At 27.8% G+C, this 15,844-nt stretch overlaps 1 protein-coding gene and 1 long non-coding RNA gene across 2 annotated transcripts in view; one reads left to right on the top strand and one right to left on the bottom strand.

The window, feature by feature from the left end:
* Window positions 1-15,339, bottom strand: part of LOC149033290 (uncharacterized) — a 54,130-nt gene extending 38,791 nt beyond the window's left edge. Inside the window, exons 1-2 of the long non-coding RNA XR_016175787.1 lie at window positions 13,460-15,339; window positions 12,838-12,958 (exon numbers count right to left, since the gene is read on the bottom strand). This is a non-coding gene — a long non-coding RNA (uncharacterized LOC149033290). The remainder of the gene's footprint in view (window positions 1-12,837; window positions 12,959-13,459) is intronic.
* The window catches only part of Stacl (SH3 and cysteine-rich domain-containing protein), a 61,698-nt gene that overhangs the window by 32,655 nt on the left and 13,199 nt on the right, over window positions 1-15,844 (top strand). The window contains 5 exon segments of the mRNA XM_089169962.1: window positions 5,930-6,186; window positions 6,775-7,167; window positions 7,966-8,167; window positions 8,170-8,218; window positions 8,536-8,647. Coding sequence (XP_089026088.1) covers window positions 5,930-6,186; window positions 6,775-7,167; window positions 7,966-8,167; window positions 8,170-8,218; window positions 8,536-8,647 — 1,013 coding nt within the window.

Genomic DNA, 15,844 nt, shown 5'->3' on the forward strand with positions numbered 1-15,844 from the left:
TTAAATGTAACTTCCAAAGAGGGTCGACGAAACCGTACAGGAGGTTGGAGGATTTGCTATTAAACTTATGTGAAATTCAGACATTTACCCCCTCAAGGCTGTTCTTTACGCTTCAATGTGTATACCTTATTTACTATATATATATATACTTGTTCATACCTTCTTATATATATATATATGTATATAAATCTCATTTTCTTTTCCAATTATTTAATAATTATTATTTAACATGTTCAATAACACTGATAGTGATTGGATCAATTCAAAAAAGTTCATTGTATATTTAATGAAATTTATATTAAATTTAATATAATTATAATTATTAATAGAAAATATATATAATAATTGTTAAATATTCTATATCTATATTTATATAATTTCATTAATCGTCAATTTTTTACTCATCCCCTTTACTTATCCTTCTTTTTCCATATGAACGTATTTTATCAGAGATAAGTACCATAATATTTTTTTTTCTTTGTCTACTTTTCTTTTGCCAGATGACGTGTAAAAGAAAATACGAGAAAGCTTCGGGTGATGTACTCGGTGATAGTAAAAAATGTATTTCTAAAATATCTTACGACAACCCACCAAAGTTTACGGAGCTAAAAGTTTCGATCCAATTTCTCTCTCTCTCTCTCTCTCTCTCTCTCTCTCTCTCACTCTTTCTTAAACTTTTTTTTAAAGAAGAAACCAGAAATACCTATACCAATATATACTATATATACATACTTAGTCGATTCTCTCAACGATTGAGAAACGTTCGTCGTTCAAGAAAAACACGTTGATAACGACCAAGTAATCTCGTAGAAAAGACGTAGAAAAATAAAAAGGAAAAAAAAATGAGAAGAAAGAAAAGAAAAAAGAATTTAAAAAAAAACAACAACAGCAACAAAAGTCTACTAACTATAGGTATATATATATACACGTGTATACCAATAATACACCCACGTGTTTTTGCACAAATGCACGTACATAAATTCAACCCATTATTCGTCTAAAATCAAGCGTAATTTTAGAACGAAATTTCTGCTTTTTATCGATCGATCCTTCTAATGTGTCGTCATTATTGTTCCCTTTTTCTAATTGCTGTTGTCGTTTTAACGAATGCATTAAACCACACACACACACATATACTTATACGCGTTGACATTTGTATACATATTAGATAGAAAACGTAGACTTTTTTTAAGTATTGATAAATTGACAGAATTTACCTGTAAACCACCTACGCAATGAGAAACGTAATGAGATCGTTAAAAAAAAAAAAAATAATAATAATAATAATAATTTAACTAACAACAAGTGTATCGATCCAATTGAAAATGTATTTTGCAATGGTTTTCATTCTCATTCGTCCACTCGATCTAATTTCCAAGTAATTAATATTATTTAATAAATAATACGACGAGTGTGTTGTGTTATGTTTCGATTTGTTAATTAGAAACAAACTTAAAACTCGAAAATCTCAACTGGTGACGTAGGTTGGTGGGTAGATAGGTAGGTAGAGGTAATTTCACAGAGGCTACTTTAATTTAATAAATAAATTCGATTTTAACGAGAATACACAGGTATATCGTATTATTCCTATATAATAAACAAAAATTACATTTCGTTTAAATAACAATTTTATTAATGTTACGATATTTAATAGAAATTTATTATTATTATATATAATAATAATAAAAATAAAATACATAGTATTGTATAATAATATAATTGTTATTTTATTATACAATAACTTTTATATACTAATAAACTTTAATGTCTCATACGTTGAGACACACAATGACTCATACGGTGAGACAGCAGAGTGCAAAGGGTTAATATAATAATATATATATACATTATAATAATATACATAATTAATTAAATTAATAATGAATTTTCAAATAATGTTGATATTAAGATTGAAATTTGATAGAGTTACAGGATAAAAATGTTCTTTCTAACAAGATTAAAACCTTATTCATCTATGTAATGTAAGTTAATGAATATGTAAACGTTTACTTTCTAATCAGACGTCTTCTAATCAGATGTTTTCTAATCAGATGTTTTCTAATCATTGCAAGATTGACACCGAGTAACAGCTCATTTGCCTATCCCCAAGATGATATCAATTATCGTTATATCGAAATGAACGTCGTCTTATCTTTGACAGACAAGAATAAACCTTAATAGCTTTTCCATGTATGTGGTAGATAGTTGATTTTCTAAGAGTCATTAGAGATTAGAATTTACGATAATATAAATTGTTGTATTTATCAAATTTCACTTAGCACAAAATACAGTTGAAAATAATCAAATAGAAATACGTGAGAATGTTAACAAATATATTATTTGTCAGTTTGTTATAAAAAATTTTTAATATATATATATATATATATATATATATATATATAGTGCTTGTGTATTTATTTTTAAATGTCATTCTTACAAAGTGAAGAAAAATCGATGAAATGAAATGACACGAAAGTTTTAAGAGCTTTGAAAGCTCGACTTACGATATCGAATTTCCAATGTTTGTGATGTCAAGTTCCGAAACAAGCGTCTATTTCTCAACCGATTTACACTCTTTGTGTTATTTAATATCGTAGCTGAGAGAGAGAGAGAGAGAGAGAGAGAGAGAGAGAGAGAGAGAGAGTAAATAGAGTAACGTGGAAAGATTTTCAAGAAAATCAAGGTGTCTGTAATATTATTCAAGATGAGGTAGAAAAATCCTTTTGGAACCTTTTACTCTGTTTAATTTCTAAAACAATTTGCATTATAATATACTTCATTGTGGTATTACGTTGAAAAAAATAAAATATTGTTTTATTTATATTAAAACTAAATTAATAACGAAATATTTATTAAAAATATTAATACTTATATTATATAATAAACTTGTTATATAATAAATAAATAATATATTATTAAATAATTAATATATAATTATAATTAATATAATTATAATTTAATATTATTAAATTAATAATATTATATTTTATATTTTTATATTTTATTTTTATATTTATTTATAATTTAATAATATTAAATTATAATTATATATTAATTATATTACTATATTAAATATAATATTATAAATTATATATTATATAATATTATTAATTTAATATAATATTAAATTAAATAATATATATTATTTATATAATATAATAAACTTATATATATATATTATAATAACACTAATTATAATAATGATTACAACGTTATTGAAAACATTGAACGTAACTTTGCACACTTGTTTTTTTTTTAATTAAGAAAATATAAAAGAATAATGTATTTTCTATATATGTGTGTGTGTCTGTGTGTGTATTTGAAAATTGTATTAAAGCAAACAGAAAAGTTTCGTGCCGTTTTAATCAATAAAGATAAACGATTTGTAAGCCTTAGAAACGGCACGAACTTTCTTGGTTACCTGATATATTAACAAATAAAGTATATTAAAAATATCTACTAACCATGAAAAGTACCCTACGTGTTGTTTTTAATCAATATCATATATATATATGTATATATTAAAGAACACACGAAACCAATAAGAAAAACACGAGAAGTTTTCTAATACATTTCTAAAAAAAAAAAGAAAAAAAAACAAATTAAATGCAATTGAAAAATATATTTCTCAATGTAATTTTTTACATTTGTCCTTGAAAAAAAGAAAAAAAAAGAAACAAGAAATAAAAAATCTGATATGATTGTTCTTTTGATTTATTAAGGTTTCAGGTATTCAAACTTCATTACGATATCGAACGAAACCATAGGAAACAAAGAAGGGGATTTTTTTTTCCTTTTTTTCTTTTCCCTCTCACAATTCACATATGTATATATAATACGAAATGAGATACACGTGTCTAAAGTTTTTCAACTCCCCCTCCGCCTATGTGGGAAAAGCTTTGTAAAAAAAAAGATAAATGTTGTATAAATTTATGGTAGCTTAGGTTTAGTGTGAGTAATCGTGTCACGTATTTGAACGAAGACACATTGTAAACACGTTGAAATCTTTCTGCCAAAAAGATTTTTTTTTTTTCGTTACTTCTACTTATCTCTTATTTTCCATATACACATACATACATATATGTGTATATGTATATATATAGATACATGGAAATAAATAGGATGTAGAAAATGTGGCGTAAATCCCACGTATCATAGTTGAAACGTGCCTACCAACAGAAAATAATGATTTCTCGTCAGTCATGTAGAAGAGATATACACCCAACTACTACTACTACACCTACACACAATGAACTAACAAGAGAACAGGCCTGAGTTGATGCTTTTGAAACGATCTTCACAACGTGTGTTCATGAGAATTGAATAGAATTGAATGCATAAATATTCATACATGGTTGAAAATATATTATGTGTTTGATATTTATATAAGAAATGAAACTTTATCTTTGGTTTTGGTATTTACGTATTAACGTTACAGTAAAAAAAAAAATTATGCTAATGCGCCAATAAAAAGCAATCTTGTTGTTCGCATACAATAACCTTGTTGTTTGCATATAGCAACCGTCAGGGAGGGTTGCATCAAGATTTGCGTCAGGGTTTCGTCATTTTTTAGTGCTACGAAAATGCGTACTTGTGATTTGCCAAAAAACAGAACAAGATGCGAGACATCATTTGGAATCTTATTTATCTTGTTGTTCGCATATAACAACCTTGTTGCTTGCACATAGCAACCGTCAGGGTTGCGTCAAGGTTTGCGTCAGGGTTTCGTCAGGGTTGCGCGTCAGGGTTTCGTCATTTTTTAGTGCTACTAGAGATCAGACCTTGTAATTTTGTTACCTGTTAATTTCGTTAAATCGGCCAAGTTAATTTTTGGTAGAGTTGCAAGAAAATATCAGGTGTAACATTCAGGGAATGAATAATAACACATGAGTGTTTATTAATGTGAATAATAAATTTATACCGACGCGACGCGATTCGATGCGATGCGATGCGATGAGATTAAATGAGATGAGATGAGATGAGATGAGATGAGTAGCAATGCAATGCAATGCAGGTGTAGCTATATTCGTCTCGCTTAAAAATACAAAAGTGACCTTTCTAATATAATATAAGAGAAGTTTGTATAATATAATCGTATTTTTGATGGGAATATATTTTTTATTAAAAAGTTATTGTTTTTTTTGTATATATATTCTACATATATGGTATGTCATATTGTTTTATGTTATATTTATATAAAATAATATAATATATGTAAAAAAAATATAATTTTAGAAGGAAACCTTTCTTTTCCTTTGCTATAAAAATATAATAATATTTAAAAATATAATAATATATTATTTTTTAAAATATATAATTATATATTATTTTTTTGCCTGTTTCTTTTTAATTTAGAAACAAAATCAATGATACTTGTATGTGGTTGTTCAAAAAAAAAAAGAAATTTAAATTTTTTTCTACACTCTTTATTTATATATTTATATAATATATGTATTATTTGAAATTATACTAAAATATGTGTATATATTTTATATCTCGATCGATTTCAAATCTTCCTGGTGAATATCGGCTGGCCTCGATAAAATATGTATAAGAAACAAAACTATACTTGCGAATGTAATCTACATCGTGATCTACATTTCTTTGAATCACTCACGAAAATGCAGTTACCCTATGACATCCATAAGTTGCGATACAAAAAGAGAAATAGGAATGTAATCAAAACGACGATTTGAAAGAGACTAAAGTAAATTTCAATTTAATTTGAATATCAAATATTTTCTTATTTTAAAATAAGGGATGAGGGGTGGGAGTGGGGTTAGAATAATATTTGAAACATTTTTCAATAATTTTGAAATGATTTTCTCAATGATTCTCAAACACAAGCAGATTGCACACATGGTAGAAAATGTGTGCGTGTGTTTGTTGATATTTTTCATAATTACAAATTTTTTATTATTATTTGCAGTCGCAGAATTTGCACAAGAATTTGGAGAAGCCATGGAAAATCATTCGGCTAACATTCGCAGATTGGTTGACGATTTTCGAAGTCGTTCCGGTGAACCACGATTAGATTCTAGCGGAATGCGACGTGTTTGGGAAAATCTTTTGAGACAAGTTGAGGCCGATGCTGTTTCTCATCTTGATTTTGCCGCCTTGTTGCAACAACAATTATCAAGACCAACCATAGAAGCGAGCTTTCATAGAAAATTTCAATCGAGAAAGGTGAGTTTTATCTTTTGTTCTTATTTTGACTCTTACTTACTTACTTTTTGTACTAATAAAAAAAAGGAAACGGGGAAAAATATGTTTTAAGTTTTATTCAATTTAGTTTTTAAATTAAATAAATTATAAAAAAAAAAACGTGTGCATATCACACAAGTTAGTGGGTATAATTTATTATACAATATTATTATAATATTATTTATACTTTTAATTTGTAATTATTTATTTAATTATTTGAAAATGTTGCTTGCGAGTGCCATCTACTGAGACGGAATTTTTTGTCCAGTCAAAACTGTTTGTACACGTATGTATGACGGGTTGCCTATATTTCGGGCAGAAAAAAATTCCGTCTTGACAGATGGCGGTCGCAAGCAACATTTCCAAAGTGTGTCTGGAGGGTTGCATTCATACAGGCGCTCATTTTTTTTAATTACAAAGAAAGTAAATAATAAAACACTTTGAATAATCAGTTTCTTTTCTCCATTACATCACCGCGTTTCATTTTTTCAAATTACATTCATTCTAACGTTAGTTTTCATTTCAAAAATAATAACACAATTATTTTATTTCGATTTCTTCTTTTCTCAGGTATTTTCGTATCGCGAAGGTTACGAACAAGAAATAGCAAAATCCGAAGAGAAATTGCAACGTGCAAGGGCTGATTATAAACGTTCTTATGCATCTTTATTAACCAACGAAGGTGGAAACGAGACGGAATTGAAACGAGCTTACTTAGAAGCACACAATGCTTATGTTCTTCAATTGAGAGCTACCAATGCAATCTGCGAATGTTATCAAACCAATTGTTTGCCAGGTTTACTGGATGAAATAGCTGAGGTCTATGAGGAACTTTGTGGATTGGTTTGCAAATGCGTTGCTGGAATATCGGAAGCTGCTTACGAACGTACCACCGAACAAGCGAAACGTTATCAAAATGTTACCAAGGATGCTCAAACTGTTGTGCCAATTAACGATTTGCAGGTAAACATTTTTTTGCTTTTTTTTTTATCTTCATCTATCATTTATTAATGAATTTATAATTTATAATGAATTTTCTTTTGATACATCTACACAATATACTTTTGACACATTTATCAATCATTTTGATGAATAGGAGAACACATATATACAAAAAAAAAAATGTTTCATCATACTTCGATCCTTGTACCTTTTGGGTGTTACATTCATAGATGTTATATATATATGTATACATACGCACACATACACATTGTTCCTGTCAAATTGACCAAACATATTCTACTGTTAGTCGACGATATTGCAGTTACGTTCACGTAACATGTAGAATAGATCGTGCCTGATCAAGTTTGTTCACTATCTACTTGTACACGCAACCCCTGACGATAGTGTGCCCTCCTATAAGGTCATCAAACTAAACACGTTATTATCTATTAAACGATCGTGGGGGGTGAGGGGAAGGGGGAGGGAAGTATGTAAGTGGTTACTGTATTGTAACATTCCTAAAATTTAATTCTATTTTTGTTAATAATAGTTTTTGTTTCGTTTCTTTTTTTTTTTTTTTGGTTCCACAAAATAATAAAATAAAATAAAATTATTTATTATTTAATATATTATAAATAATTTAATTATTTATTATTTAATAAATAATTTGAATAACTTTAAAATTGATATATCACGAACATACACACGATAACAATTTTTAGCGTATATGTGTTAGTATTATTTTGTATTATTAATTAAATGAAATTAATATTGTAAGTTGAATAATTTTAAAAAAAAAAATGATATTTTTTGTTTCAGATACTTGCACGTAATTTGTCGGTTAATGCAACACCACGTAAACCGGTTAAACGTTTGTTCGTTGCACTTTCACGACCGGAACAAGTACCAATAGAAAAAGCTGCACAAATACCACAGCTTAGAGACGAATTGGTACCAACTGGTATCAGTACTTTGCCATTTATGGAAGAACTCAAAAGGGAACATGAAACTTTGACACAAAAAAAGGAAGAATTCAAGAAGCCTTAGACGCTTTGATTCGAATGCAACGAAAGTAAGTTCGTCATTTTTCTTTTTCTTTTTCTTTTTCTTTTTCTTTTTCTTTTTCTTTTTCTTCTTTGGTCAGAATTAATTTTTACGAGTTAAGAACAAAGCTCACTTCCTGCGCTCTTTGCTTTTTTCAAGTTTCAACAGAAACTTTTCTTCATTTCTCACAATTACTTGAACTTTTATTCCAATCTTCTCATATTTTCAACGACAAAATGAATTCACTTAATAATAGTTTGGTTTAACGTTCGAGTCTTAAAACCTTTTTTTTTTCATAATTTATCAAACAAATGCATTTTTTTTCTGTTTGTTTGTTTATGTTAGAAGTGCCGAGAGTAATCTTTATACAAAAGTGGCTGAACTGCAAGAAAACATTTCCATGAAACGTTTTGAGTTAGGTGTTGCCAAATTGGATCTTGCTGCTTTACAAGCTCAGGTATAGTACAGTTTTCTTTTTTTTTATATATATATACGTGTGTGTTTATGTGTATGTGTGTGTGTGTTTTTGTGTGTGTATAAGTAATAAATATAAAAAAATATATATATAAAATATTTGTCAAATTTCACTATACGTACGTTGCAAATGTTGAAATATTCAACTTCGATATAAACGCATATACTCGTATTTTATATATATATTATATATGTATATATGTTATATACATTGACGTTTATATTCTGTTCGATGTATGTCGTCGTGATGGTTCCACAGGTATGCAAGTATTATATTTTACGAATTTTAATATGTAACGTATGCAGTTATACGTGCAACCACCACAACCACCACGTGAATCTTTTTTGTTTTAACAAATAATACAATAATATAATAAATAAATAAATAATATTATAATAGCAAATAAATAATATAATAATAATTATTATTAATTGACATTAGAAACTCGAAATTTCATTAACGAAATAATACTATAATGATAAAAATAAAAATTACCAATAATAACAACGATTAAACAAAGATCATATTGAAAAAATAACTTTTGTAAAGTATACTTTAGACAAAAATCTAATATCATTACTAAAAAAGAAAATAAATAAATAAAAGTTTGTTCTAATGGCATTAGAAAAGAATTAGAAAAGATCTGTTGGCAATATAAGATGGATAAAAAAGCAACTATGTTTCTTTCGAAGGATGACCTCGAAGTTAAGAAAAGTTCTACTTAAATTTCTAGACACGTGCTACGTGTTTTTCCCTCTCTCTCTTTTTCTCTCTCTCTCTCTCTTTCTCTCTCTCTCTCACGTGTTACTTTCTATATCATATTTCTCTTTCCATCTCTCTTTCTCTTATTACATTGAGGTTGTCTTATTTGAAGAAAAGCACGAAAAGCTCTTTCTAACCTCGTACATCGTAATATCTCTGAGTGGTCGACAAAAGCCGAAGATGTATGTGTGTGTGTGTGTGTGTGTGGGGGTGGATGGAAAGAGGAGGTGGTGGTGGTGTAGGGTGTGAAGGGGTTTAACTTGCCACATCATCTATGTGTTCTTGCCAAAGTGAAGGTAAATTGAAGGATATACACTCTTTGAAAAGAGAGAAAAATCTTCCTCCTCCTCTTCCTCCTACTCCTTCTACTTCTCCACCTCCTCCTCTTCCTCTCGAATAAACTGACTGACTGAGAATAAGAGTAAGGAAGAAAGAAAGAAAGAAAGAAAGAAAGAAAGAAAAAGAAAAGAAATATGAGTACTAAAAATTGGAAAGAGGATGATGATTACGAAATAGAAAGAGAAAGAGAAATAGAAATAGAAATAGAAATAGAAAAGAAGAAGAAAAAAAGAAGAAAAGATGCAATTTGATTCCTTGTAAGAAGAATGAAAAGAAAAGTAAAATGGAAAGAAACTACTGTAGAGGAACTGTAAGAGGAATAAAAGGTCAGAGGTGGAAAAGAAAAAAAGAAAAAGGAAAAAGCCTGGTTTAGAAGAAGAATAAGAGACACTGGTGAAGATGAAGGGTGAAAAGGAAAGGGAAGAAAGGGTCAGGGGTTGTAGAAAGAAGAAAGAAGGGAATAAGAGGGTGGTAAGAGGGAAAAATTGCATGCGGTGCATTTGTCACTCTACATTTAAGAGGTCGAAGTTTTCTAAAGGAAACAACTTACTCGATTAAAATTAGCTTTTCTCTCACTTTTCATTCTCTCTTTTTCTCTCTCTCTCACACACACACATTCACTCACACACACACACATATATTCACTCACAGTATTTTTGTTCATTGATTTTTTTTTTTTTTTCGAAGTATAACGATGAACACAAGTAGTGTACAATGTTTGATTAATATATTATATTAATAATAATATATTATATTGATTACTTGATTAATATATAATATATTAATATAAAAATAATATATTATTATATTATAATATAATATAATTATAATATATAATATTATTATAATAATATAATATATTATTATTAATATAATAATAATATATTATTTAAATAAATAAATAAATTAATTATTTAATTATTTATATAAATAAATTTTATTTTATATATATTTACTATATTATTTAATTACTTAATATATTTTTTTCTAGAAATTATTTTCTTTTGCAAATATGATTTTTGTGTTTATCTTTGAATCGTAATAATTGAAATAATATATATCAATATTTATAATATAAATTTAATATATATGTAATAATATGATTTTATTGACTATCTTGTTACGTTCAGTTTTGAATTAGAAACATGAATATCTGAATAGATGAGAAAGAGAGAGAGAGAGAGAGAGAGAGAGAGAGAGAGAGAGATAGGAGAGAAAGATAGATCAAGAGATGTAAATGAACTAAATTATGCAGAAAGCTACAAGCTCTCAATGAACTCTCAAGTTGGAATAAATTTAGTTTTGAATATTTTGATTTAAATTAAAAAATATGAATGAATTTAATTTCACAAGATTATTTCGCGATAATTATTTTATTTATTTGTATATCCTTGTTCATCAAATAGATATATTTTATTATTTAATATTATTTTCAATATTTCGATTTGGACATAAATGGAGTTTGGCCACTTTCAAAATAAGGGGCTCATTAATGATCCAAAATGAATAGCACTAATAACAGTGGTTCATAGCATTCACGTATAACATATGATGTATACTAAAATACCAATACCTAATATATATATGTATATATATGTATATAATTCAATATGAAAAGCATGAAACGGAATCCGATATATTATGTTTGATCTAGTAGTAGCCAAATGACCGACCTAATTCCAATCGATCTCACCAATTCCTCTGGAGACCTCAATAAAGTTATGAATTTGACTTGTGACACGTTTCATTCTATATCTAAACTCATGATTAATTTCTATCTAATACCAATATATATATATATAATAGAGGGAATTATTATTAAATTGTTATTAGGTTGATCCAACAAAAATTTCCGATCGTTTTTCTTGATGATAAATTGCACGATATTGTAGGCGTAATATTTTTCTAATAAAATAATATCGATTCGATTCTATATTACCTTTATTCTTGACTGTATATTATAGCAATTAGATTATTGACTGTATATTATAATACTAGGGGTGTGCCCTGTCACGCGTTGCTGTGACTCACAATCAGTCTAATACACACGTCTTTAAGTCAACGAATTACCTTATACCTCCATCTGTTAGAATAATATAAACTATTGTATCTTTCAAGTTGAATGAAACTGCACACAGTGTAGAAAATTTGATTAAAATCGGTTCAATAGTTTAGGAGTTCATTGCGGACAAACAACGTCACACGTAATTTATATATATATATATATTAAGAAGATTAATTATTATTTCTAATTAATTAATTAATTATCTCTTTGGTGTTTGGTATTTAACAATATTGTTTATCTAAAATTACTTTAGTTTTTTTTTTTCAAAATAGAAAATCGTGGTGGATATAAGATTGTTTTTCTATTTTTTTTTTTTTTTTTTTTCTATTTTTTCTCGTGTTTCGAATATGTGTGTAAAATAATGGAAAGAATAAATGAAAAAAATAAAAAAAAGAGAGATAAGAGAAATAAATTAAGAACGAATCGATGAATCAATTATATTGATGCTTTATTAATCCCTTACGATGCATGGCGACGGGTTGGTAGACACATTATACAAAATTAGGATGGAAATATAGGGAAATGCATAAACCTTATTCACACGAGCTTTCCACTTGAATTATCATCATCCATTATAATTGCAACGCTTATGCAATAACCCAAGCATAAGATATACGAAATTACATCGTTTCTAATTACGAACAAATTATACGAAATTGTCTTGTAAATTTGTTTATTAATACGACCATAAATACATATTACATATATATACATGTATGCTTGTATGAAATATTAATGTTAGTAAAAAATATTATTTTAATAACAATATTTTAATGTTTTATATTTTACATTCTATATAATTTTATTTTTTAATATTTTATATTTTATATTCTAAAATTTTGTTATTTAATATATTTTCTAATTTTAATATTTGGATTGAAAAAAAAAATTGTACATATTTATTAAATTATTATTTATTATATTATTATTATTATTATTGTATATATATACATATAAAGTAATGTATGGAAAGTTTATTTATAAAATTTTCCAATCGATTACTTACCTCAATAAATTATTTCTCGATGATCGATTGGAACGTCTGATCTATTCAACGATTGTTCTCTCAAACGTGAACAGTGAATTTGACAAATTGACCATTCTTGAGTAAATCGAAGCTGTCCGATCTGGAAACAAGGGGATGATTCTGTAACCGCGGTTATACCGAGCTGTCCAATCGGAAACTGTCCTGATAATTGGACACTCCAATGCCACCAACATTTCCAATCATAATAATAATAACATTAATAATAATAATATAAGCGATAAACAATTAATTTTAAACGAAACGTTTTTACTCTCCTTTATTCTATCGAAGAAAAATAATAATAATAATAATAATAATAATAATAATAATAATAATAATTTTAACGAATCAGGTATCCGTAACACTCTCTTTTTGTTCATTTCTTTATTTAAATAAATTAATGAATAAACGCATAAAAACAAAAATGATTTTCTAAATTTTTAAATTAAAAATTTAATTCCTAAATTCTATATATAATATAATTAAGGTCCTAAAATTCAAATTTTCAGTACATATATATATAATTTGAATATATTAAAATTGAATATATTTTAATATAAAATTTAAATATATATATATATATATATATATATATATATACCGTGTGCACAATCCACACGACGTGATAAACAACCCTATTAAATATTAAACCCTATTAAATTGACCCACTTATATACGAAACCATATACACATATATATATATATATATATATATATATATATATAGATTCTTGTTCTTTCTTTCACTGTTATACCACCCTTTTATTTGTTTCCTTTGTTCAATAAAGTCTATTCATTTGGTCCACACGAATGGAACAATAATAAAAACCTGAGAAAAGAGTTAGCTCCACTAATGAAAAGAAGAGTTACAAGTACCACTACTACAACTTAACGTGTGCCTTCGAATAAAAAACCACAACAACAACAACAACAAAAAGTATATTTCAACTATCGAAAGTGGTTGTAAATAATAAAAAAAGTGAATAAAGGGGTAAGAGAAGAAAGAAGGAAGATAAAGAAGAAGAGGGTAGAAAGATGAGAAGAATAAAAAAAAAACACACACACACACACACAGAAAGAGACAGAAAGAGAGTGAAAGGTAGAGGTTAAGGGAATGGCCTAAGGGTGGAAAGAAACGAAGATCAGAAGAAAAGAGAAAGAAAAAGAGAGAGACAGAGAGAGAGTGATGATATGATGGGGGTAGGAAGAGGGAGTTGGAAGAGGGGTGGGTGGGTGGGGGGGGGGGAAGAAAGAGAAAACTGTGGGGGGTTATAAACGAGGAATAAATACGGCGCGCAGCAATCGCACGACATGCGCTCTAACAACTGGGTCATCGTTGAGCATGAGCGCCTGAAAATCCATTTTCTTGGTCTCTCTCTCACTGTGAGTCGTCTAGCTACCTAGGTCAGGACAGGCCAGGCCAGGCCAGGCCAGGCAAGGATCCACCAAGCATTCGCCGCACTCTCTTTCTCTCTATCTATCTCTATATCTTCTCTCTTACTCTCTCTCTCTCTCTCTCTCTCTCTCTCTCTCAATTTTTATCTTTCAACGTCGATAATTCATCCTATCTGACAAAATGGGCTGGACTACGTTACGTACAAGAGTCGTTAGTATTTTATTTTAACTTTAAATCTCTATCGTATTATCATCATCATCATCATCATCAGAATCATTAGAATCATTAGAATCATTAGAATTATCAGAATCTTTAGAATCATCTCATTTAGTCACATGGTTTTTAGTCTTATCAAAGAAACTATTAGCATGTACTTTCACTTCCCTCTTTCATAACCTGTCCCCGCACCCCTCCTCCACTACCCTCCCCCCTACCCCCTACCCCCTCCACTTCCTATTTTCATTAATATCTAGCATTATGGAGGCTGTTTCAATAAGAAGAAAAAAACATCTGTTTATCATATCAGTGTTGTGTATCTTCTTTTTATTCTAAATCGTGATTCAGCATATAATTTCAGCATTTATAATTATTTACTTATTTATTTATTTTTTTTTTTTATTATTATTATTATTCTAATGCAAATGTCGAGTGATCAAAAGGGTGAATATATATATCTACTGTTAAAGTAGTGTTGTAAATTCTGAATGAACCGTTCGGTGAGTTAAGGGTGGGTTGGTGGGTTGGGTTGGTTCTGGTTGCTTGTGGGGGAGAAGAAAACAGGTGACACTTTTTACACTTGTGCTTATAAAATCATGTGATACGTGTTATCGTGTGAGATATTTTATCAATTAAAAATAACAAATTTGATAAATGAATTTTGGAATAATTATCAACAACAAAAAAATTTGAACAATTAAAATATAATAATAATAATAATGATTTCGATTTAAATTCGTATCATAAACATTTAAGATTTATGGTACAAAATACAAATATTACAATATTAATTGTAAAATGCATTTAATGTTTGTTATTCATACATAGTCTCATTTAGATATATAAATTATTGAAAATATTTTATTCTATCTGTGTGTTTATTTTATATTAATTATTATAAAATATTTTTGTTTTAATAATTATATAAATTAATATGATATTTTAATTTAATAATTATACTTTTGTATAATTTATTATAACATTTATTACTATTATTATTTTATATAATTTATTTTTATATTTATTTTTTTAATAATTATATAAATTAATAATATTTTATTTTAATAATTATATTTTTATATAATTATTAAAATACTTTATTCTACCTGTCTCTCTCTCTATCTATTTCTCTTTTACTCCTTCTCTTTCTCTCTCTCTCTCTTTTTCTCTCTCTCACTTTCTCTCTCCCTCTCCCTCTTTTTCTCTCTGTCTGTTTCATTGAACGCAGTCGCTGTAAAGTACAGCGGTCCGTAGCCCCTCGTCTCTCCAACTTCTGCCATTTCAGGAATAATGGACTCTTCTGGGAAGTCCAGCGTGTTGTATATACACGTGTATATACCTAATACCATCATCATCCATATACACATACACACA

The sequence above is a fragment of the Polistes dominula genome, unplaced genomic scaffold (genome assembly GCF_049000335.1).
Source record: "Polistes dominula isolate Pdom_NZ unplaced genomic scaffold, Pdom_raw_medaka contig_49, whole genome shotgun sequence".
In the NCBI taxonomy this organism is placed as follows: Eukaryota; Metazoa; Arthropoda; class Insecta; order Hymenoptera; family Vespidae; genus Polistes; species Polistes dominula.